This window comes from Gobio gobio, assembly GCF_949357685.1.
Source record: "Gobio gobio genome assembly, chromosome: 4".
NCBI lineage: Eukaryota > Metazoa > Chordata > Actinopteri > Cypriniformes > Gobionidae > Gobio > Gobio gobio.
In genome coordinates, this window is record NC_137100.1 from 2,989,902 (window position 1) to 3,013,447 (window position 23,546).

Here is a 23,546-nt window from a genome sequence, read left to right on the forward strand (position 1 = left end):
TTGTAAAAAAAAAAATTTTTTATTAATATTTCTCTGTTTTACTAGAAATGCAGTGTATAAAAAAAAAGATAAAATACAGTACAGCTGCATTCAAGCCATGAGATGACAACACGTGACGTTCAACTCGGAAGATTCCCAGCTTACAAGTTGCAATTCCGAGCGCTACATTACGACATAGCGTGGACGCGCCTCTACTAGGACATATTTACTGATCAAATATAGACTCTTACTAATAATAGCAGCTAATACCAACATGATGCAACAGCACATCTCTGGGACTGAGCTCAACTCTTACGCAAGTGTACGCGAGTTTAAACTGCCTCCGACTTTTAATCAGTGCGTTTTGATCAATCTATCACGTTTGATCTTTGACCCGCAGTGGAGCAGCGAGCCGTGCACGCGCCTCCTCACTCAGATGACCTGCTAGGAGAGAATAACCGACACACGAGATCCGCGGCGATGGCAAAGGCAGAGTACTCAGAAACCGCGGAGCCCAACCAGATCGGACCGGATTCGGAGTCGGATTCGGATCCGGATGACCACTTGCCCAGTGTGGACGCCGGTGCGGGACTGGGGTCAGTCCGGCGGACTCAGGTGATCCACAGCGGGCATTTCATGGTGTCCTCGCCGCACAGCGACTCAGTCCGCAGGAGAAGCGCAGCTCTTTATAATTACGATAATCACGACACTGTCACTAAACCGGGCTGCCAGACCTACAGCTTCGGGCCGTTCCGGTCCCGCCGGTTGAGCATCGACCCCACGCTCACGCGCCTGTTTGAGTGCATGACGCTCGCGTACAGGTAAAACTAGCCCAAATACCTTACAAATCCACCTCATGCTAATGTTTACACTACAGGTGAACTTATATCTCACCGCAATGTTTACATAACTGATATTTTAAGAGAAATTCTGCTGATTGGAGTGTTTATATGGTTACAAAACATCGAAACTGCATATTACTATAAAACCGTTACTATAAAACCGTTAGAGTTAAATTAGTTGAACTTATAAGTCACTGTAATGTTTACATTAGTGTAAAACTGCACATATAACTGATATTTTAAGTGAAATTCACCTGATGGCAGTGTTTATATGGTTACAAAACATCTTAACTGCAGTTAAATTACCATTTACTTAAAATTTTACCTCACTAAAATACTACCATTAACATAAATTACTACAGTTGAACTTTTAAGTCACTCCAATGTTTACATAAGCGTTAAACTGCGTAAACAACTGATATTTTAAGTAAAATTCAGCTGATTGGAGTGTTTATATGGTTACAAAACATCGAAACTGCAATAGATATATTACTATAAAACCGTTAGAGTTAAATTAGTTGAAGTTATACTTCACTGTAATGTTTACATGAGTGTAAAACTGCACATATAACTGATATTTTAAGTGAAATTCACCTGATGGCAGTGTTTATATTGTTATAAAACATCTAAACTGCAGTTAAATTACCATTTACTTAAAATTTTACCTCACTAAAATACTACCATTAACATAAATTACTACAGTTGAACTTTTAAGTCACTCCAATGTTTACATAAGTGTAAAACTGCGTAAACAACTGATATTTTAAGTAAAATTCAGCTGATGTCAGTGTTTATATAGTTACAAAACATCTAAACTGCAGTTAAATTTAATTTTAACTTATATTTTACCTCACTACAATACATATATTACTATAAAAACGTTAGAGTTAAATTAGTTGAACTTATAAGTCACTGTAATGTTTACATGAGTGTAAAACTGCACATATAACTGATATTTTAAGTGAAATTCACCTGATGGCAGTGTTTATATTGTTATAAAACATCTAAACTGCAGTTAAATTACCATTACTTTAAATTTTACCTCACTAAAATACTACCATTAACATAAATTACTACAGTTGAACTTATATCTCACTGCAATGTTTACATAAGTGTTAAACAGCACATATAACTGATATTTTAAGTGAAATTCACCTGATAGCAGTGTTTATATGGTTACAAAACATCTAAACTGCAATACATATATTACTATAAAACTGTTAGAGTTAAATTAGTTTAACTTATAAGTCACTGTAATGTTTACATAAGTGTTAAACAGCGCAAACAACTGATATTTTAAGAGAAATTCTGCTGATTGGAGTGTTTATGTTGTTACAAAACATCTAAACTGCAATAGATATATTACTATAAAACTGTTACAGTTAAATTAGTTGAAGTTATACTTCACTGCAATGTTTACATAAGTGTAAAATTGCAAATATAACTGATATTTTAAGTGAAATTCACCTGATAGCAGTGTTTATATGGTTATAAAACATCTAAACTGCAATACATATATTACTATAAAACTGTTAGAGTTAAATTAGTTTAACTTATAAGTCACTCCAATGTTTACATAACTGATATTTTAAGAGAAATTCTGCTGATTGGAGTGTTTATATGGTTACAAAACATCGGAACTGCAATAGATATATTACTATAAAACCGTTACTTTAAGACCGTTAGAGTTAAATTAGTTGAACTTATATCTCACTGTAATGTTTACATTAGTGTAAAACTGCACATATAACTGATATTTTAAGTGAAATTCACCTGATGGCAGTGTTTATATTGTTATAAAACATCTAAACTGCAGTTAAATTACCATTTACTTTAAATTTTACCTCACTAAAATACTACCATTAACATAAATTACTACAGTTGAACTTATATCTCACTGCAATGTTTACATAAGTGTTAAACTGCACATATAACTGATATTTTAAGTGAAATTCACCAGATATCTGTGTTTATATGGTTACAAAACATCTAAACTGCAATACATATATTACTATAAAACCGTTAGAGTTAAATTAGTTGAACTTATAAGTCACTGTAATGTTTACATTAGTGTAAAACTGCACATAACTGATATTTTAAGAGAAATTCTGCTGATTGGAGTGTTTATATGGTTACAAAACATCTAAACTGCAATAGATATATTACTATAAAACTGTTACAGTTAAATTAGTTGAACTTATATCTCACTGCAATGTTTACATAAGTGTAAAACAGCACATATAACTGATATTTTAAGTGAAATTCACCTGATGTCAGTGTTTATATTGTTACAAAACATCTAAACTGCAGTTAAATTTCCATGTACTTTAAATTTTACCTCACTAAAATACTACCATTAACATAAATTACTACAGTTGAAGTTATATCTCACGGCAATGTTTACATAAGTGTTAAACAGCACATATAACTGATATTTTAAGAGAAATTCACATGATTGATGTGTTTAAGTTGTTACAAAACATCTAAACTGCAGTTAAATTACCATTTACCTTGGGTTCATAATGGGGTCATTCCGTGTCAACTCACTTTGTTTTTGATTTAAAAAAAATTCTGGTGAAGGAAATACATAAATGAAGAAGAGAGCCAAAATATTAAATATCACAGATGTATATTTATCGAGTAATCCACTTTTTTGTACAGGTAGGTTTTCACCGGTGATTTGGAGCCAAATTAGAGGGGTATAAAAATGACTTTAGAAAGATGGCAGCATTATTATTTTATTTTTACACAGAGATTGGTAGCTCTATTAGTGAAATCTGTTGACTTTAGCAATGTGTGTTAGACTATAAGCCAACGATGATCGTTTAAAAATGGGGAAAAGCACTTTTTGAGTTTTTTTTGCCTCAAGTTTGCAAGCCTGTAACTCAAGAAGTATTAAAATATCTCTTTATATCCTTTTATATTATACTTTTCTTTTGGTATCTTCATTTTAAAGGCCCTATATGGTTCAATCCCAGAGATATGGAGCTCTTAATGCGGCTCCATGAGTAAATTGTACACATTTTCAGTGGTCAAAAACCAAATCTGGGTCACTTTTTCATCTTGGGATGCCGTCATTTTTAACTCCTTTAATTTGGCTTCAAAAACTGCAAAAAATGCTTTTCTTACTTTGTTTTCAGTCCAAATATCTAAAAAATCTTACATTAAGAAGCATTTACTAGACAAGCAAAAGTTTTTGTCTTGTTTTGGGGGAAAATAACTCAAAATTAAGGGAGTTTTTGCTTAAAATAAGTACAATTATCTTGTTTTCTGTTTGAATTAAGATTATTTTGTTTACCCCATTGGCAGATTATTTTACTTATTTTAAGCAAAAACTCCCTTCATTTTGAGTTATTTTCCCCCAAAACAACACAAAAACTTTTGCTTGTCTAGTAAATGCTTCTTAATGTAAGATTTTTTTAGATATTTGGACTGAAAACAAGACAAAATACTAAGTAAGAAAAGCATTTTTTGCAGCAAATCTCCTGTACAAAACTCAGTTAATATACATCCATGACATTTAATATTTTGGCTTTCATCACTATTTATGTTTGTCTTTCTTCAGAAAAATATATTTTAAAAATCAAAAATCTGCACTGGGGAAGTTTCCGAAATTTGACATGGTTTAGATAATCCACGTTCAATGATATTTATTGCAAGCCTGCTCTATAATAACTTTAATTGTCATGATTATTCATGACATAATAATAATAATCATGACAATTAAAGTTATTAAAGTGCAGGTTTGCTATAAATATCACTGAAAGTTGAGAATTATGTAATGCTAATGTGAAAGTAAGTGAATATATATTATTACATTTTTAGTGCAATCTCACCACAGTGAGAAACTGAGAGATTCTCCTAAATTCAGTCTTGCTTTCGAAACAGCTGTGAAATCCTTAACTGAGTTAAAAAAACCTCATCTGGACTTTGATAGGAGTTGGAAGACAAACGAGGTGAGAGTTACAGAATAACAAGGGTAGAGAAACCGAAGCATACGCAGATTTTCTTGACGCAACACACAGACAGAGTTGTGTTTTTTTAGCTGTCTCACCTCTGACCAGAATATTGAATGTCTTATTTACTTCAGTATATTGAGACATTTATTTAGGCAATCCTGCTTTAAAGCTTTTTAAGGTTTGCATGTACTATATCAGGCCCAAATAAAGCATTTCCTCACATTTAAAGACTTCTCTTGAAGGTTTTGCGACTTTGCAGTTACTCAAAATATGAATTATTCTTTGTCAAAAGGCCTGGAGAAACTTCTACACACTAGCTGGTGGAAATATATTGTGATGCAACGTCAATATGACTTTTGGCCGTGAGTCAGCAATAGCAATTTATGACCTGACGTCAAATGAAACGAGAAATCATGCCAGCTTAGGAGGGCTATCAAAAACATCTGCTCATATCAGGACATATGACAATAGCATTATCACTGTTGTTATTGGACAGTGAGATACAGATATTGTGCCATAAAAACAGTCTGGTATAATTTGTGCTATAGTAATTGATAAGTCAAGCGTCACTGTATTGATCACATCTAGGGTTAAGGTTTTGCTCAAGCCTCTAACTAGGGAAATAATTCATTATTTATCGGCTTTAATATATCGGCAACATTTTTTTACAGGGCCGATAACATTAAAAAGTGAATAACGCTGATTATCTCTTCATCTCCTGTTAGTGGGTGGGATATATTAGGCAGCAAGTGAACATTTAGTCCTTAGAGTTGAAGTGTTATGTGGCGTTCACACCGGACGCGATTCGCGCGAATAATTTGCGCTAATCGCGCAAAGGTGGACGCGTGTACATTTTGAGTTTACTCGCGCGAATCGCGCGTGAAATTTGCGCGAATCGCGCGTGACATTCACTGAACAACAGACGCGAATTCGCGTCATAGGCGGGGCTTCCACCAGCGGCTCGTCTCGTTGAGAAATGGCTGACATGGGCTGTGTTTACACGTCTTTTTTTTGTTAAAATCTACTGTTAATGTGTGACAAAACGTAGTTTTAAGACTTTTTCAGTCGATAATGTAGTTGTTTAAAGCTCAAATATGTGGTTTATTTATATAAAGAGTGCCTATAGGGCAAAGAGAAGTTTCATTACTTTATATTTTTAGGCTATAACTGTTCGTTGCAGTTGTAACGTTAGCCTACTAGCACTGACTTTGAATGTTTGACTGAATTGTTTGCTTTATTTCATGTATAGCTTGTTATACATTACGTATACTTTTGTATTATTGATCATACATAAACTAGCATTTAACAAAAAGAGACTGTGTTGTGTTTCGTGTCATTTAATGTTATCACAGTGATAATCATATTGTCTGAACCAGATATTAATATACAGATTTTCTCCTCATTGTTGTCACTACTAGAGCAAGCTCCTGATTGGTTAACGCGGCGCGAAATATCCGCCAAAGTTCAGATTTTTCAACGTGAGCGATTCCCGCGATTTGCGCGAATCGCGCGTTCAAAACGCACAATTCGCGTCCTTCGCGCCGCCTCAAACGCGCGAATCGCGCCGCAGAATGCCATTTCGCGTCTCTGCATTGACTTAACATGTAAATCACTCGCGCGAATCGTGTCCGGTGTGAACGCACCATTAGAAGCAGAAATGGGTAAGTGTAAGGATTTGAGCGAGTTTGACAAGGCTAGACGACTGCCCTTACGAAAATTGCTTTTATTGTAGTAAAAATTTAGTAACCATGTTTTTTTGGCTAATTGAATACCATTTATATAACAACAGTTTTACCCCAAATAGCATGGTTAAACTGTGGTTAGAGAAGCAAAACCATGGTTAATTTGCGGTTACCATGGTTTTACTGTTTTATTTGTAGTAAAACCATGGTTTATTTTCGTAAGAGTCACGGGAATGCAATCGTTGAGACGCTTCTGGAGGAGTTAAACCAAATCATTGGTTTATCACTCGGGCCTTTCAGAACCACACATTTGAGATGCTGCGATGTGATTGGTCCGCTGATTAGTCCAGTTATCCAATCACATCCTCTGTTGACGCACTTGAGTTTCTGGTTGTGGATCGAGGGATTTATTCAGTAATTGTGTTTCTAACTTAGTCTTCTTATCGGAAACAATTGTATCCGCCTCAATTGATCGCATTGTTTATGTTTCGATCCAGTGTTTTTTATGCAATATCCCAAAATGTGCATAAAATATGAGGATGGAAACCGCTACTAATGCATTAAATTGTTACAAAAAAATATTTTTCTATTCATCAAATAATTCTGAAAAGACGACATGTCAAGGTTTCCACACAAATATTATGATAATAATCATAAACGTTGCATCATATTAGAATGTTTTCTGAAGGGTCATGTGACACTGAAGACTGGAGTAATGATGATGATAAATTCAGCTTTGCTCACAGGGATAAATTACAGTTAACTATACACCAGTCAGGCATAACATTATGACCGGTGAAGTGATTATCTCTTCATCTCCTGTTAGTGGGTGGGATATATTAGGCAGCAAGTGAACATTTTGTCCTCAGAGTTGATGTGTTAGAGGAGAAATGGGCAAGCGTAAGGATTTGAGCGAGTTTGACAAGGGCCAAAGAGCATCTCCAAAACTGCAGCTCTTGTGGGGGGTTTACCTGGGGAACACATGGCACCAGGTGCATTATGGGACGAGTTTCAGGAGTTGACTTGGCCTCCAAATTCCCTGGATCTCAATCCAATCGAGCATCTGTGGGATGTGCTGAACAAACAAGCGACCTCACCTCGCAACTTACAGGACTTAAAGGATCTGCTGCTAACATCTTGGTGCCAGATACCACAGCACACCTTCAGGAGTCCATTATGAATATTAGGTCATAATGTTATGCCTGATCGGTGTATATTAAACAATGTGTTGTTTAAAAATCAACATATAAATATTTTCGGTCAAAGGTGTTTCGGCTGACAATAAAGTTGTGCAAGTAAATATTTTGCACTTGTTGTTTTACTGCACGACTGCACTTAGGAGTTTCCTAGAAAGGGCATATATTTTATTTGACTCCTTTCAGCTCAATGACGTCCTATCAGTGTTGTTTATCTGGCAAGCTTCAAGCCATATCCAGCATTTTAGCCATCATTCTCACTGGACTCTTGGCAACAGAGCGAACACAACACTCTTAGTTCACTTGCCTCTTGTTTTTAGAGATTAAGTGCACTAAACAGTGTAAAGTGCTGTCAGATAATGGCCGCATTAGACTGATGAAATGATTCCGACTGCAAACGATGTTGATGGAAAAAGCATGTTTATACAGAGCCAGCCGGGTGAAAAGGGAAGATTTCGCCATTGTTCTGCACAATCAAATGTCTTTTTAGTGCACATTTCAGTTCATTACTAGAATATAAACTGCATTGAATGTGTTGATTGATTGCATTGATGTTTGTGTTTCTTCTCAGTGGGAAGATTGTGTCTCCAAAGTGGAAGTCTTTCAAAGGTCTGAGGTTGTTGTGGAGGGATAAAATCCGGCTGAATAATGGCATTTGGAGGGCTTGGTTCATTCAATGTGAGTCTGTTAATCTTATTTACTTAGTTACTCACAGTTTACATCATTTCACAACATTGTGCAACAACTGTTGATTTGGGAAAACATCCTTTAGTATTTGTTCGCTATGTAGCAAATCTCGGCTGGGTGATTGTTTTATATCGTCGCAAAATGTAAACTGTATTATTGCTCTCTCTATATATATTATATCTAGCTTTATATCTGCACATTACTTACACTTAAAGTGTCTCAACTGCCTGATTTTTCGTCATGCTCTTTATAAAAATTGGGATAAATAAGTAGCTTATATGTCCAGCTTTATCGCATGTATACTAGGAATAATTTTGAAAATTTTGGCCAAAACCGATAATTCTTCATATTTGAAAGCTGATAACCGATATATTGGCCGATAAATCTAAATCAAAATGTTTATATCATTTTTGAGATCCTGATTACAAAAACAAAAGTCTCACCATTAAAATCCAGGTCCCAAACACACAATTATGATGTTCTCATTATGATTTTATGTAGCCTATATGACAGACTTGAACTGTATTTTCCTTTTTTGAAGGATTTCATATTTCAAACAATTCAAACCCATCATGATGAACAGTGCACATCTGAAGGAAATAATACATTATTTATCGGCTTTAATATATCGGACAAATTTTCTTATCGGGCCGAAAACGATAACATTAAAAACGAACATATATGGGCCGATAGCGATATGGTGGCCGATATATTGTGCATCCCTAACTGTGTGTAAGCATATATATGTTAAATCCAACTTTATATATGATAATTTTCTTGTCTTTGTGTTTGGGATGCACCGATATAAACATTTTGGCCGATACCGATAACCGATAATTCTTTGTATTTGATAGTCGATAACCGATATATTGGCCGATAAATCTAAATCCAAAATTGTATGTAATTTTTGAGATCCTGATTACAAAAACAAAAGTCTCACCATTAAATCCATGTCCCAAACACACAATTATGATGTTCTCATTATAATTTTATGCAGCCGTTATGACAGACTTGAACTGTATTTTCCTTTCTGAAGTGATTTCAATCATATTTCAAGCAATTCAAACCCATCATGATGAACAGAGCACATCTGAAGTGTCTCAGCAGAAGGAAATAACACATTATTTATCGGCTTTAATATATCGGACAATTTTTCTTATCAGGCCGAAAACGATAACATTAAAAACGAACATATATGGGCCGATAGCGATATGGTGGCCGATATATCATGCATCCCTAACTGTGTGTATGTGGATATATGTTAAATCCAACTTTATATATGATCATTTTCTTGTCTTTGTGTTTGGGATGCACCGATATAAACATTTTGGCTGATACCGATAACCGATAATTCTTTATATTTGATAGTCGATAACCGATATATTGGCCGATAAATCTAAATCCAAAATTGTATGTAATTTTTGAGATCCTGATTACAAAAACAAAAGTCTCACCATTAAATCCATGTCCCAAACACACAATTATGATGTTCTCATTATAATTTTATGCAGCCGTTATGACAGACTTGAACTGTATTTTCCTTTCTGAAGTGATTTCAATCATATTTCAAGCAATTCAAACCCATCATGATGAACAGAGCACATCTGAAGCGTCTCAGCAGAAGGAAATAACACGTTATTTATCGGCTTTAATATATCGGACAATTTTTCTTATCGGGCCGAAAACGATAACATTAAAAACAAACATATATCGGGCGATACCGATATGGTGACCGATATATCGTGCATCCCTAACTGTGTGTAAGCAGATATACATTAAATCCAACTTTATATATGATCATTTTCTTGTCTTTTTTGTTTGGGATGCACCGATATAAACATTTTGGGCGATACTGATAACCGATAATTCTTTATATTTGATGGCCGATAGCCGATATATTGGCTGATAAATCTAAATCCAAAATGTTATGTAATTTTTGAGAGCCTGATTACAAAAACAAAAGTCTCACCATTAAAATCCAGGTCCCAAACACACAATTATGATGTTCTAATTATGATTTTATGTAGCCGTTATGACAAACTTGAACTGTATTTTCCTTTTTTGAAGTGATTTCAATCATATTTCAAGTAAATCAAACCCATTATGATGAACAGAGCACATCTGAAGTGTCTCAGCTGAAGGAAATAACACATTATTTAAAGGCTTTAATATATCGGACAAATTTTCTTATCGGGCCGAAAACGATAACATTAAAAACGAACATATATCGGTCGATAGCGATATGGTGGCCGATATATCGTGCATCCCTAACTGTGTGTAAGCATATATATGTTAAATCCAACTTTATATATGATAATTTTCTTGTCTTTGTGTTTGGGATGCACCGATATAAACATTTTGGCCGATACCGATAACCGATAATTCTTTATATTTGATAGTCGATAACCGATATACTGGCCGATAAATCTAAATCCAAAATTTTATGTAATTTTTGAGAGGGATTTAATGGTGAGACTTTTGTTTTTGTAATCAATGTCCCAAACACACAATTATGATGTTCTCATTATGATTTTATGCAGCCGATATGACAGACTTGAACTGTATTTTCCTTTCTGAAGTGATTTCAATCATATTTCAAGCAATTCAAACCCATCATGATGAACAGAGCACATCTGAAGTGTCTCAGCTGAAGGAAATAACACATTATTTATCAGCTTTAATATATCAGACAACTTTTATTGGGTTAACATAAATGAACATATATCTGCCGATACCGATATGGTGACCGATATATCGTGCATCCCTAATATATACAGTATTCTCGTGTTGGCCGATATATACTATAGAGCTCCAGAGGTTGACGCAGCCAAAACTCCTCTATATAGCAAATCTCAACAGCTTGATTGCTTGCATCTTCTGAAAATGTAAACTATATTATCGCTAGGGCTGCCCCTTAATAGTCGACCAGCCGTTAGTTGACCAGAAGAGGCTTGGACGACCAGAATTGTATTCGTCGTTTAGTCACAGGAAAAAAACTCCACAGGAAGTGACGAAATCACGTGATGGACAGAACGTTAACAGCAGGAAATCCAAACATTCGCCCATCATTCATCAACCTCAAATATGGCTTATCACTTGCAAGTAGTAGCAATACTAATGTTAGCCTAGATAAATGTGTGCTAGTATTAGGAGCATATCTGTGTTTGTGAGGAGAGCGCTCACTGTCATAGATGCGCCGGCGCGATCACTCACATTTAACTTCAAATAATCCGGCATTTTTGGGCATACAGGACCAATGCAAAAACTGTAAAAGTTCTGCTTTCATTTCTGTAAACTCAGAATAACTACAAAACATTGTGCTTTTGTAAAATAATGAACACAATCAAGATGTGCAGTGAATGTGAGCGTCACAGGAATGAACCGAAGCGTATACTTGCCTCACAGACATGAGAAATATTTCTATAGAAAGCTTGAAATGTCCATTTGAATTGGTTCAATTAAAAGCAGACAACACATATTCTCAGATTATGTAATCCGTATGAAACGTGCATAAGCGTGTCCACTGCGGAGATGACGGGTCAGCATCGTCGACTTCATCTCTGCAGCCCAAAACACATTATCAATAAATTATTAAAGGGGTGGTTGATTCTGATTTGACTTGTTTAACTTTAGTGAGTGTGTAGTGTCGCTGTTTGAGCATTAACAACACCTGCAAAGTTACGGCGCTCAAAGCTCAAAGCAAAGGGAGATATTTCCTTTTACAGAAATCGCTTTTAAGGACTACAACAAACGGCTGGTAGGGACTACAACGAGTCAGTGACATCACTAACCCTGAAATTTACATAAGACCCGCCCTCGTGAACATTATCATGACAGAATATGCGAATCAATGACTTGAAGATCGTTAACTCATACAGGGCTCGACATTAAGCTTGTTCACATGCTTGTCCTTTTTACCTTTTATAAAGGGCATTTTCCCCTAATCTTATTAAATATAGGCTATGCTTCAGCTTTCCTTTTATATTCTTAAATTGGATCAATCAATTCAATTAGAGGACAACACTGACTGTTACAAGTCAAATTAAATCATTTACACTGAAAAATTACAACTGCATTAAATAATGTCATGAGATTGTTTTAAATATTTTGAATAAACAAATAAGAAATGTTGGAAAGATGAAACTAAAGCACCAGTAGGTGGCGCTGTGACCGTCTGAATGAGCGAGTCATTGAGTCGATTCGTTCAAACGCTGATTCATTCAAGAATGAGGCGGTCGTTTACGCATAGTTCATTGAATCCTTGATTCTATCGATTCATTCAAACGCTGAATCATTCACTAACACACACTGATTCTGTGACACTCGTTCTGCTGTGATCTTTTGAAACTATTTTCGCTGCTGAAATAGAACAAAAACACTCAATATTGCATCTAAAATGTAAGTGACGTAATGTTAATAATTGTTTATGGAGCTGTCATTATGAAATCAGTGTCATTTTCAGTCGTGATGTTATTCAGGAAAACAGCACTCTTGGGAATGTGACGTTGCAACTGTATCGTGTTATAAATATAAATAAACTCCACATTTCTACATGTTTACGGCAGTGTGTTAACTGAGTTTCTGTGTGTGAGCGGCGCACATTTGTCTCGATTTCTCCTCGAGAGGCTGAGCGAGCGTCAACAGTGCGTTAGTTACCGTCAGTTCATTATACATTATCATCATTCACTGTCAATCGCCACTTACAGTAATGAATGCAGAATCATTCTTGCATTTTGGTGATTCCCTAGTTATTTTTGTTAATGACGTTTTAATCAGGATACTTGTCCATCGGGCAAGTCAAATTCTCTTTCACTTGCCCCTTCAAAAAATCCACTTGTCCCGGACAAGCGTTAATGTCATGAATTCATCATCTAACCATTCAGAAAAAAGTCTCATTCTACATGTTGTCTCCTCTTCTTGAGTCTCTCCATCATTGTCCGACTCCGGTTTGATCATAAAAGGCTGAACCGTTTCATTGCGTGTCTGCATGAGGTCATCAGAGCTGCTAACATGAGCTCTTGAAGCTCCGCCCCCAGCGCCCTGTGAGCAGCAGCTCATTTGCATTTAAAGGGACACACACAAAATGGCATGTTTTTGCTCACCCTCAAAAAGTGACAATTTTAACGTGCAATAAAAAAGATCTGTGGGTTATTTTGCGCTAAAACTTCTCACACACTTTAAAATGTTTAAACAATTTTTTTCACGACACATAAATCATTACGTTTGCCGGCGCTGTGGCGAGCTTTATGAGTGTGTTTAAGTGCTGATTAGGTGATGTGTTATATATTAAAGGCTCATTCTTATGATTTATGGGTTATTAATATAAACGTGCGATTAGTCGGCTAATCGCTTAAATGAACGACTACTAGTCGACTAGTCGAGGGCTAAATGCAACTATGGAACCATCAAGGCTTTATTTTTTCAGTGTTTTGAAGGACTTGGTCTGCGTTTGTCCCTACCCTTACAAAGTAATGTGTTGGTACCACTGGACCAATAGCTATAAAAGTGCATTATGAACTAAAAAATTGAAATATGGCGTTAAATTGCTTTAGATGTGGAGAAAAGGAAGAACCCTGTGTGTGGGTTTGTCACGCCGCTGGAGGGCTCGGAGGCGGATGCCCATGGAAAACCTGAGGTGAGTCCGATCTCAAGGACGGACCTGAATCCATACATGCATTTTAATGTTGGCACATGTCATAGTTTGTTTATTTATGCCGTTTACAGGCGATTGTTCTGGAGGGAAGCTACTGGAAGAGACGGATAGAGGTGGTGATAAAAGAATATCACAAATGGAGGATTTACTATAAGAAAAGAGTGAGTAGCTGACCAGATATAATGGGTCAGTTGTGTATGATATAGTGCTGGACGGTAAAGGAAAAGGAAAAAAATGACCAGTATAATGCCAAAATATATAATACAGCACGTGAGATGGATATAAAATTAAATAAATAGTCATTTTGTACACAAGTATTTGACAACAGAAAACCCATTTTTGGTACAAATATGGTTTGATTTTTCGTTCTGGATGTTGTATCGATTTATCACTCCAATAATCCCACCATAACGATTAAAGATATCTTCACAAACACGCCACTTTTTTTTAAAACAGGCAAATTTTCCGTCTCCCTTAGAATTAAACAGTTGAGTTTTACCGTTTTTGAATCCATTCAGCCGATCTCCGGGTCTGGCGGTAGCACTTTTAGCATAGCTTAGCATAGATCATTGAATCTGATTAGACCGTTAGCATCTCGCTCAAAAATGACTAAAGAGTTTCGTAATTTTTCCTATTTAAAACTTGACTTTTCTGTAGTTACATCGTGTGCTAAGACCAACGAAAAATTAAGAGTTAAATAGGAAAAATGTCATGATGCTAACGGTCTAATCAGATTCAATTATCTATGCTAAGCTATGCTAAAAGTGCTACCGCCAGACCCGGAGATCGGCTGAATGGATTAAAAAATGGTAAAACTCAACCGTTTAACTCTAGTGGAGACGGAAAATGAGCCTATTTTCAAAAATAGTGGCATGTTCCTTTAAGAGATTTCTGAAATGCACCCCTGAAATGAGCTTTTAATACAAAATATGCAATGTGATTGTGACTAGAGCTAGTAATATAACTACATTTTTCCCATTCTGTTGCAAAACTCTAGGAGCAACTTTGAGTCAAGAACCCAAAGTTCAATATTCACAGGAAGGGCCATTCAAATCTTTGATCCCAGTCACCCTAAAAATGCTCAGGTTTTGACCCATCTGCTATTTCTGATATATTTTATTTTATTTTATAGCTCCAGAAGAACAAAGATCTGCTGTCCATGCTACAGAAGGTAAGATCACAGAGGAACTTGTAGTTGTGTTTGGTGTCAACTAGTCGTGCAAATGTCACAAGATTTTCATTTTTGGGATTAAACTAAGTACCAAATGGTGTTTAAATATAATAAACCGGTTTCGCGTGGTCATGGAAAACCTGGAAATATGAGGGAATTTTAGCACTATGATTTCTTATTCGAAGTCATGGAAGTTTCTATACTAGTGAACTTTTGATGAAAATGTTAATTATCCAGGTAGAGTAAGCATGGGATATTATTAGAGACATTTGTTCACTAATAAATGTAATCACTCGAAATACTGTACCACAAATCTCTAGAAAATCATTCTTATCCAGTTATCATTTGTAAGGATGTGTGAGTGACCCTTAAACATGAAGTGAAAAAATGGACCGGAATCCTGTATTATTATGACCGTTTTGGAGGGTTTAACCAAAATGAAGCATATTCTTGTTATATTTTTAAAGGGGTCATGACATTAGAAATAAAAATTGCTTTGAGTTTTTGACATATAAGAGGTCTTTGTACCTTTAAATCCTCCTGTAAGTTTCAGAGCTTTGAATGTCCTCATTATAAACAAAGCATTTGTTTAGTCAAGCTCCAAAAACGTCTCGTTTGGATACTGCGGGATATGTGACATCACACTGGCAAACACATTTGCATATGCCCGCCTCCATAGACTATACACTATACACTATACACTATACACTATACACTATACACAATACACTATACACTATACACTATACACTATACACTATACACTATACACTATACACTATACACTATACACTATACACTATACACAATATTGCCAAAAGTATTGGGACGCTCCTCCAAATCCCTGAGTTCAGGTGTTCAATCCCTTCATGGCCACAGGTGTATAAATCAAGCTCTAGCAGACGCTTCTACACACATTAGTGAGAGAATGGGCCGCTCTCAGGAGCGTGTGTGTGTGTGTGTGTGTGTGTGTGTGTGTGTGTTCGCTTCTACACACATTAGTGAGAGAATGGGCCGCTCTCAGGAGTGTGTGTGTGTGTGTGTGTGTGTGTGTGTGTGTGTGTGTGTTCGCTTCTACACACATTAGTGAGAGAATGGGCCGCTCTCAGGAGCGTGTGTGTGTGTGTGTGTGTGTGTGTGTGTGTGTGTGTTCGCTTCTACACACATTAGTGAGAGAATGGGCCGCTCTCAGGAGCGTGTGTGTGTGTGTGTGTGTGTGTGTGTGTGTGTGTGTGTGTGTGTGTGTGTGTGTTCGCTTCTACACACATTAGTGAGAGAATGGGCCGCTCTCAGGAGTGTGTGTGTGTGTGTGTGTGTGTGTGTGTGTGTGTGTGTGTTCGCTTCTACACACATTAGTGAGAGAATGGGCCGCTCTCAGGAGCGTGTGTGTGTGTGTGTGTGTGTGTGTGTGTTCGCTTCTACACACATTAGTGAGAGAATGGGCCGCTCTCAGGAGCGTGTGTGTGTGTGTGTGTGTGTGTGTGTGTGTGTGTTCGCTTCTACACACATTAGTGAGAGAATGGGCCGCTCTCAGGAGCGTGTGTGTGTGTGTGTGTGTGTGTGTGTGTGTGTGTGTTCGCTTCTACACACATTAGTGAGAGAATGGGCCGCTCTCAGGAGTGTGTGTGTGTGTGTGTGTGTGTGTGTGTTCGCTTCTACACACATTAGTGAGAGAATGGGCCGCTCTCAGGAGCGTGTGTGTGTGTGTGTGTGTGTGTGTGTGTGTGTGTGTGTGTTCGCTTCTACACACATTAGTGAGAGAATGGGCCGCTCTCAGGAGCGTGTGTGTGTGTGTGTGTGTGTGTGTGTGTGTTCGCTTCTACACACATTAGTGAGAGAATGGGCCGCTCTCAGGAGTGTGTGTGTGTGTGTGTGTGTGTGTGTGTGTGTGTGTGTTCGCTTCTACACACATTAGTGAGAGAATGGGCCGCTCTCAGGAGCGTGTGTGTGTGTGTGTGTGTGTGTGTGTGTGTGTGTTCGCTTCTACACACATTAGTGAGAGAATGGGCCGCTCTCAGGAGCGTGTGTGTGTGTGTGTGTGTGTGTGTGTGTTCGCTTCTACACACATTAGTGAGAGAATGGGCCGCTCTCAGGAGCGTGTGTGTGTGTGTGTGTGTGTGTGTTCGCTTCTACACACATTAGTGAGAGAATGGGCCGCTCTCAGGAGCGTGTGTGTGTGTGTGTGTGTGTGTGTTCGCTTCTACACACATTAGTGAGAGAATGGGCCGCTCTCAGGAGCGTGTGTGTGTGTGTGTGTGTGTGTTCGCTTCTACACACATTAGTGAGAGAATGGGCCGCTCTCAGGAGCGTGTGTGTGTGTGTGTGTGTGTGTTCGCTTCTACACACATTAGTGAGAGAATGGGCCGCTCTCAGGAGCGTGTGTGTGTGTGTGTGTTCGCTTCTACACACATTAGTGAGAGAATGGGCCGTTCTCAGGAGCGTGTGTGTGTGTGTGTGTGTGTGTGTGTGTGTGTGTGTGTGTTCGCTTCTACACACATTAGTGAGAGAATGGGCCGTTCTCAGGAGCGTGTGTGTGTGTGTGTGTGTGTGTTCGCTTCTACACACATTAGTGAGAGAATGGGCCGCTCTCAGGAGCGTGTGTGTGTGTGTGTGTGTGTGTGTTCGCTTCTACACACATTAGTGAGAGAATGGGCCGCTCTCAGGAGCGTGTGTGTGTGTGTGTGTGTGTGTGTTCGCTTCTACACACATTAGTGAGAGAATGGGCCGCTCTCAGGAGCGTGTGTGTGTGTGTGTGTGTGTGTGTGTGTTCGCTTCTACACACATTAGTGAGAGAATGGGCCGCTCTCAGGAGCGTGTGTGTGTGTGTGTGTGTGTGTGTTCGCTTCTACACACATTAGTGAGAGAATGGGCCGCTCTCAGGAGCGTGTGTGTGTGTGTGTGTGTGTACCATTCGGGATGTTGTGAACTTCTGTTGTTTCTTGAAGTAGAGACCAGGAGACGTCGGGATCAAACAGAAGTTATTCTTTTAATGAGAACTCTCTGTGCTGCAGGTCGTCCGAAAACAGTCGGATTTAACAGTACAAAATAATGCAGTTTATCTACATTTCAGGGGGAGGGATTATACAGCAGGGGAGGAGACACTCTGAACAATACAATGCAAATGTTGTGTAGGTAAAGGACACACCTTAGACATAACTGTGTCTCTCGTCCTAATTCAATCAGCATAACAGTGTCATTCAAATGCATAGATGCTAATCCAATCACTCAGGCAGTATTGCTCTAAACTTGTCATGGTAAATAGTCAGGAAGTGCATAAAGACAAAAAACGTAATGTCTCAAACACTTACACAGCCTGACGTGATCTCCTTAGAATTTCCTCAAGGTCACTTCAAAATGTAAAACACAAATATAGATAATGTTTTCAGTTATATTCTATTACATTGGAACCTAGATATAACAATGTATACATTTGTAATCCCACAGGGACATTTACTCACTACTAAATATTCCACGCTCAACTGTTAGTGGTGTTATAATAAAGTGGAAGCGATTGGGAACAACAGCAACTCAGCCACAAAGAGCGGGGTCAGCGCATGCTGAGGGTCACAGAAGTCGCCATCTTTCTGCAGAGTCAAGAGCTACAAACTTCTGTGGCCTTCAGATGAGCTCAAGAACAGTGTGTAGAGGAGGGGTCGCCAGCTAGCGAACTCCGGTCCGAATCCAGACCGCGAAGCCTTTTGACGTAATGAAATAAATATGCCACATGCCATTAAAAAAAAAAATCGCATTTATATCAGGCAGCTCAGTAGAAGCGTTTGGGTCCTATGTCGCCACGGGTTGCGATGACAGTTAACGCTACTATGCTCACTGTTGTTACGTTCAGACGCACAGTCACGCATGCAGTGAAGAAGAGACTGATGCGTTCACACCGGACGCGAATGATGCGTTATGCACACCGCTTAAAGGGATGGCGCTTCTCAGAATGGCGCGTGACATTCACTGCACAACAGACGTGAATTCGCGTCATGGGCGGGGCTTCCGCCAGCAGCTCGTCTTGTTGAGAAATGGCTGACATTGTCTGTGTTTACATGTCTTTTTTTTTGTTAAAATCTACTGTTAATGTGTGACAAAACGTAGTTTTAAGACTTTTTCAGTCGATAATGTAGTTGTTTAAAGCTCAAATATGTGGTTTATTTATATAAAGAGTGCCTATTTGAACATTTGATCTGGCGTTTTCGGAGTTGTGAGCTCCAGTGGATCAGCGGCGCTCAGAGATCATTAACCCCAGCGAGATCAGCCTTTCCTCAGCCAGTCCTTCTGCCGCTGGCTCTGATGTCTCTGTGGCGTCTCCAGCTATAATTCGTCTTGTAACGGCCGATCTTTGGTCTCATGGATCTATAATTTGTTCCCTGGCAAATCGTTTAGGCTGAGGGCAAAGTGAAGTTTCATTACTTTATATTTTTAGGCTATAACTGTACGTTGCAGTTGTAACGTTAGCCTACTAGCACTGACTTTGAATGTTTGACTGAATTGTTTGCTTTATTTCATGCATAGCTTATTATACCTTTTACTTATACCTTTGTATTATTGATCATACACAAACTTGCATTTAACAAAAAGAGACTGTGTTGTGTTTCATGTCATTTAATGTTATCACAGTGATAATCATATTGTCTGAACCAGATATAAATATACAGATTTTCTCCTCATTGTTGTCACTACTTGAGCAAGCTCCTGATTGGTTAACGCGGCGCGAAATATCTGCCAAAGTTCAGATTTCGTTCAAAACGCTCAATTCGCGTCCTTCGCGCCGCCTCAATCGCGCGAATCGCGCCGCAGAATGCCATTTCGCGTCTCTGCATTGACTTAAAGGTCCCATGGCATGAAATTTTCATTTTATGAGATATTTCAACATTAATATGAGTTCCCCTAGCCTGAATATTGTCCCCAAGTGGATAGAAATGTTGATCGGTGTAAAACCGAGTTCTGGCTGTCTTTCTCTGCCTTTGAGAAAATGACAGGCCAGACGAGCCAATCCTGAAGTCTCCTGGTTTGACGTCCAAGCAGAACCGGTTTCCTCCCTTTCCTCCGCCCAGAGAATCTGGCCCATGCAAGCGCTATATTTGTGGCTTGTGAACGAGTGAACGCTGGCAGTTTCTCAGTGTTTGGATGTACAAATGAAAACAGAAGTCTTTCTTCAGTTCCTTCTGATCTGTGATCAGTGATTTCTTATGTGTAGCTAATTATTTATTATTCGTGCACACACTGCGGCTTCTCTCTCTCCAGACAGAACAGTGTTTTCGTGTTTTCTATCTTGTGAGTCAGTGTTTTTGTACGTCCTTGTCGCGTCTATCTGTTCTTAAATGTGCATACAGTCGGGCGTTTCTGCTCAACATCGGCAGAGCCACATCTTTAGAGATAAACCTCACACACGCCGAAGCTCGGCCTTCAACATCCCCGACCCCCAGTACTGCATCTGGCCCACAGCGGAGGCACCAAACGCGGGCGAGATTAAGCAGAAGTGGGGTAAGCGTGAGGGTATCCGGCTAGGCTAGCCAGCTTTCCCCACAATAAACTGGATTACATTCGATTACAGCTGTTGTGTCTTTGTTTGCGCTGTGTAAGTTACTCAATGCGCGTCATTGACGCTTTTCATATGATTGGAATATATCTAGAAATAATGCTTTAATCAAACTTACTAACTCGTTCATCTCGCTGTAATGGTACATTGCATGTGTTACAAAGTTGGTAATAATGATGAAGAGGACTCGGTGTGACTGGGACTCGTGTTTATTCAGAACTCTCAGATACAAACACAATAAACTCGCGCTGACTGACAGCGCTCTCACAACTCAGTAGTTACTATAAATAACTTAGCAATCGCTCCGTCTCCGTGATGTCCGGTTCGCGAACGAATCATTCTTTTGAATCGTTCTTTTTAGTGAACCGAACCAGTTCACCAAATCGGACTGAATCGTTCTAAACGGTTCGCGTCTCGAGTCAGCGCTGATCCATAATTTACTAAAGTTACTAACTTTCTGACATGAGTGACAGTCCCTCCGACTAGAAATAAACTAATAACCTGAAGTATATTCTAGTAACTACAACAGTTCACCCTGAACTGAGACATGCTGAGAGAACTGATGAGAAGTGAACTCAGGTCCGTCCGTCTCTCTGGCAGCAGCTCGTGCGTCGTAGACCTCGTTAAACCACGCCCCCTCCGCTCATTTCAAATGCAAAGATGTCAGCCAATCACAACAGTGGGCGTTTTTACTGAAGTCTCACAGCAGACACGCCTCTTGAAACAGGGCATTCAGCCACAGGGCAAACATCAGTATAGACAAAATGCCTTTTATTTCTAAATTATGACATTTTATGATGTAAAAATCATACTAACAATATAAGTACACCTCAGGAAACACTATAAAATAATAGAAAAATGCCATGCCATGGGACCTTTAACATGTAAATCACTCGCGCGAATCGCGTCCGGTGTGATCGCACCATTACCCTCATGTCGTTCGACACCCGTCAGACCTCAGTTCATCTTCGGATCACAAATGAAGATATTTTAGTGTAAATCTGATGGCTCTGAAAGGCCTCCATTGGCACAATGGCACGGTTCACTCTCAAGACCATTAAAAGCTACTAAAGATGTCGTTACAAAGTCCATCTCACTACAACGGCTCTACAATAACTTAATTAATCGGCGAGAATAGTTTTTGTGCGCAAAAAAACCCTAAATAACGACTTATATAGTGATGACGATTTCAAAACACGGCCTCATGAAGCTTCGAAGCGTTGTGAATCAGTGAGTCGATTCAGCAGTTTGAATCGCCAAATTTCAGCAGTTTGACATGCGATCCGAATCATGAATCGACTTACTGATTCATAACGCTTCGAAGCTTCATGAGGCCGTGTTTTGAAATCGTCATCACTATATAAGTCGTTATTTAGGGTTTTTTTGCGCACAGAAAATATTCTCGCCGATTAATAAAGTTATTGTAGAGCCGCTGTAGTGAGATGGACTTTGTAACGACGTCTTTAGTAGCTTTTAATGGTCTTGAGAGTGAACCGTGCCATTGTGCCAATGGAGGCCTTTCAGAGCATCAGATTTACACTAAAATATCTTCATTTGTGTCTGAAGATGAACGGAGGTCTGACGGGTGTCCAACCACATGAGGGTCAGTAATTAATGACAGAATTTTCATTTTTGGGTGAACTAACCCTTTAATTCGCGCGAATCGCGCCGCAGAATGTCTATTCGCGTCTTGGCATTGACTTAAATCACTCGCGCGAAACGCTTCATTCGCGTCTGGTGTAAACGCTGGTGTTTTCGAAAATTAGGAAAGTTGACGCTGAAAACCGAGTTTTCCGAGATGAATGGGTGGAAAAAAAATGGCATTTATTCTTCCTGCATCCTGAGGCCTGTGTGTCTCATTTGCTCCGATTCTGTTGCGGTTGTCAAAAGTGGAAACATTAAATAAAATGTCTCTTGCACTTTTGATTTGTTCCAACACTGGTGGCACTTTATTTTTGCTTGTTTGTGTTTCTGAATGATATTACTAATGATATTTTACCAGTGCAATTTGAAGCACAGAAGAGAGCAGTGTTCAATATTAGATACATTTAGTTAAGACTATACATGTGAATAAACATAAAATGTGTTATGAGATTTCTGATTTTCTGATCCAGGGGGGGGGTTTGCGTTTATTGATTTGTTATTATTTATCTCAGTTCAGCAGGTAAAAGCACTTTAGTTGCTAGTAATGTTGAAATGAAGTGCAGATTTAGAGATGAAGGCATTTTTAGTTCATCATATTTTTGTCAGATATGGTTACTGGTTGAATTTAGATATTTTGTAACAAAGCAACTTAAAGGACAAAACAGAACAACAACAACAAAATGAGATCAATTTTGTGAAGGATTAGCCTACCCTATGTTTGCTTTAACAATATGAACAGACATGTTTTGTCCATTTAAGAACAAATGCTATCTACACTAATTTCTTATAAACATAAATTATTGTTTTTAGGTATATAATTGTATAATTCTCTGTCTGACAATCCCATGGACGAGTCTGGGTTTGGCGGTTGCCAGGAGAACGGGACTTGCCTGACTGCATTGTGCCAAGTGTAAAGTTTGGTGGATGGGGGATTATGGGGTGGGGATGTTTTTCAGGGCCCCTTAGTTCCAGTGAAAGGAACTCTTAATGCTTCACCAAGACATTTTGGACAATTTCATGCTCCCAAATTTGCGGGAACAGTTTGGGGACGGCCCCTTCCTGTCCCATGATGGCGTTAAAGTTCATGTGCATGTAATGGCAGGCGTCACAACAGTTTGGGCTATATAGTGTATATTTGTTTTTTTTGTGCAAAAACCTTTATTAACATCATAAATCAAGGAACATATTAAA

The 23,546-nt window shown here is 38.4% G+C and overlaps 1 protein-coding gene across 3 annotated transcripts in view; it reads left to right on the plus strand.

Annotated features, from left to right (window-relative positions):
- The first annotated feature begins 274 nt into the window (after window positions 1-274).
- Window positions 275-23,546, plus strand: part of mlxipl (MLX interacting protein like) — a 78,269-nt gene continuing 54,997 nt past the window's right edge. For all 3 annotated transcript variants that reach the window (XR_013816392.1, XM_079815413.1, XM_079815414.1), the window contains exons 1-5: window positions 275-800; window positions 8,230-8,336; window positions 13,898-13,980; window positions 14,070-14,159; window positions 15,131-15,169. Coding sequence is in view for 2 of the 3 variants with exons in the window: in XM_079815413.1 (XP_079671539.1) it covers window positions 460-800; window positions 8,230-8,336; window positions 13,898-13,980; window positions 14,070-14,159; window positions 15,131-15,169 (660 nt within the window). In the remaining variant the exon portion in view is untranslated. The remainder of the gene's footprint in view (window positions 801-8,229; window positions 8,337-13,897; window positions 13,981-14,069; window positions 14,160-15,130; window positions 15,170-23,546) is intronic.